Raw genomic sequence first — 2,500 nt, 5'->3', positions numbered from 1 at the left:
ATAGCAATGGACAAAAACTGTCTCTCCTTTTCTTCTCGACTGTCCCTCCAATGCTTTAAGATCCTTCCACCTTCCAACAGAGACCTTCGAGGTGGAAGAGAATACCCTGTAGGTGTTGGCAGAACTGATGCAAAGGAACCCAGAATGTACCTTTTCTTCATTCTCTTCTATCTCTCCTTTTCTTCTCCGTTTTCATCACTTTATCCTCCTTCTCTTCTATCTCTCCTTTTCTTCTCCGTTTTCATCACTTTATCCTCCATCTCTTCTATATCTCCTTTTCTTCTCCTATTCCCCCACTTTATCCTCCTTCTCTTCTATCTCTCCCTTCCTTCTCCTATTCCCCCACTTTATCCTCCTTCTCTTATATCTCTCCCTTTCTTCTCCTATTCCCCCACTTTATCCTCCTTCTCCTCTATCTCTCCTTTTCTTCTCCTATTCCCCCACTTTATTCTCCTTCTCTTCTATATCTCCTTTTCTTCTCCTATTCCCCCACTTTATTCTCCTTCTCTTTTATCTCTATCTTTCTTCTGTTCCGCCAATTTATCCGCCTTCTCTTCTATCTCACCTTTTCTTCTCCTTTTCCCCACTTTGTGCTCCTCATCATCTATCTCTCCCTTTCTTCTCCTGTTCCCCCACTTTAGCCTCCTTCTCTTCTATCTCTCCTTTTCTTCTCCTATTCCCAGACTTTATCCTCCTTCTCTTCTATCTCTGCCTCTCTTCTCCTATTCATTAATTTTATCCCCTTTCCACCCTTCCATCAGCGACCTCCTCTTCTATCTCTCCTCTTCTTCTCCTTTTCCCCCCACTTTATCCTTCTCCTCTATCTCTCCTTTTCTTCTCCTATTCCCCCACTTTATCATCTCTTCCACCCTTCCAACAGCGACCTCCTCTTATATCTCCCCCTTTCTTCTCCTATCCTCCTATTTTATTATCCTTCTTTTCTATCTCTCCCTTCCTTCTCCTATTCCCCCAATTTATCCTTCTCTTCTATCTGTCCCTCTCTTCTCCTATTCATTAATTCTATCCCCTTTCCACCCTTCCATCAACGACCTCCTCTTATATCTCTCCCTTTCTTCTCCTTTCCCCCCACTTTATCCTCCCTCTCTTCTCTCCTTTTCTTCTCCTATTCCCCCACTTTATCATCTCTTCCACCCTTCCAACAGCCCCCTTCTCTTATATCTCTCCTCTTCTTCTCCTATTCCCCCACTTTATCCTCCTTCTCTTCTCTCCTTTTCTTCTCCTATTCCCCCACTTTATCATTTCTTCCACCCTTCCAACAGCGACCTCCTCTTATATCTCTCCTCTTCTTCTCCTATTCCCCCACTTTATCCTCCCTCTCTTCTCTCCTTTTCTTCTCTTATTCCCCCCCTTTATCATCTCTTCCACCCTTCCAACAGCGACCTTCGAGATGGAAGAAAAGTCCCAGTTGGTGTTGGCAGCGCTGGTACAAGGGCGGCCAGCATATACTTTCAACATCCGGGTCACTCAGCTGCCTTGTGACGATATTCAGACTTTCCAGTGTAAGTACTTTTGCTATTTTTGTCATTATTTGATTATTGGTATTGGTGTTGTCGTTATCATTAGTATTGTTAAATTTTTTCTGTCGTCGTTTTGGTGTTATCGGTATCATTAGTATTGTTGTTATTTTTTTTTCTGTCGTCGTTTTGGTGTTATCATTATTAGTAGTATTGTTGTTTTTTTCTGTCGTTGTTATTTTTTTGTATTTTACTTGTGTTATTATTATCGATTTTATTCTCATTATTATTATGTTTTTAGTTATTTTAGTTACTGTTGTTGTAATTATCATTGTCATTATCTATTTAGTTTTTACTTTTTATTATGTTACCTTTAACATTCTGTTCGTCATTATTATCATTGCTTCTGTTATAATGATTATAATTTTTATCATCATTGATATTATTACTATTACTGTTATTATTATAGTTATCATTAATTTGATTATCCTTATCCTCCACTCCCTCCATTCCCCTTTTTCACTTTCACTTTCATATTCCCTCTTCGTTTTCTCTTATCTTTTCCTTCCTTTTCTCTTCCTCCTTTTTCCCCTCCTTCCCCATCCCCTCTTTCCCTTCCTCCCTTTTCCTATCCTTCTCCATTCCTATATTCCCTCTCTGCCCCATTCTCCGACCCCTCTCCACCTTATCGTTCTCTCTCCCTTTTCCCTATCTTTTCCCCTTCCTCCTTCTCTCCCATCCTTCCTCCATCCTCCCTCTTCGCCCTTTTCTCTTTCCCCCGTCCTTCCTACTTATTCCTTCTCCCCATCATTATATCTCCTTCTCCCCCATCCTTCCTCCCCTTCCACCTCCCCCATCCTCCACCCTTTTCCCCCTCCACCCTCCTTCCCCCCCATTCCATCCCTCCCAACCCCCTCCCCCCCTTCCACCTCCCCCATCATCCACCCTTTTCCCCCCTTCCTCCCCCCCTCCACCCTCCTCCCCCTCCCCCTCCACCCTCCACTCTCCCCCCTTCCTTCTCCCCT

General features: G+C 43.0%; 1 protein-coding gene across 1 annotated transcript in view; it reads left to right on the top strand.

Annotated features, from left to right (window-relative positions):
• The window catches only part of LOC113808233 (uncharacterized), an 18,981-nt gene that overhangs the window by 5,691 nt on the left and 10,790 nt on the right, over window positions 1–2,500 (top strand). The window contains exon 6 of the mRNA XM_070128470.1: window positions 1,398–1,520. Coding sequence (XP_069984571.1) covers window positions 1,398–1,520 — 123 coding nt within the window. The remainder of the gene's footprint in view (window positions 1–1,397; window positions 1,521–2,500) is intronic.

Source organism: Penaeus vannamei, chromosome 12, assembly GCF_042767895.1.
Source record: "Penaeus vannamei isolate JL-2024 chromosome 12, ASM4276789v1, whole genome shotgun sequence".
NCBI classification, from domain to species: Eukaryota; Metazoa; Arthropoda; class Malacostraca; order Decapoda; family Penaeidae; genus Penaeus; species Penaeus vannamei.
This window is presented reverse-complemented; position numbering and strand designations above follow the sequence as displayed.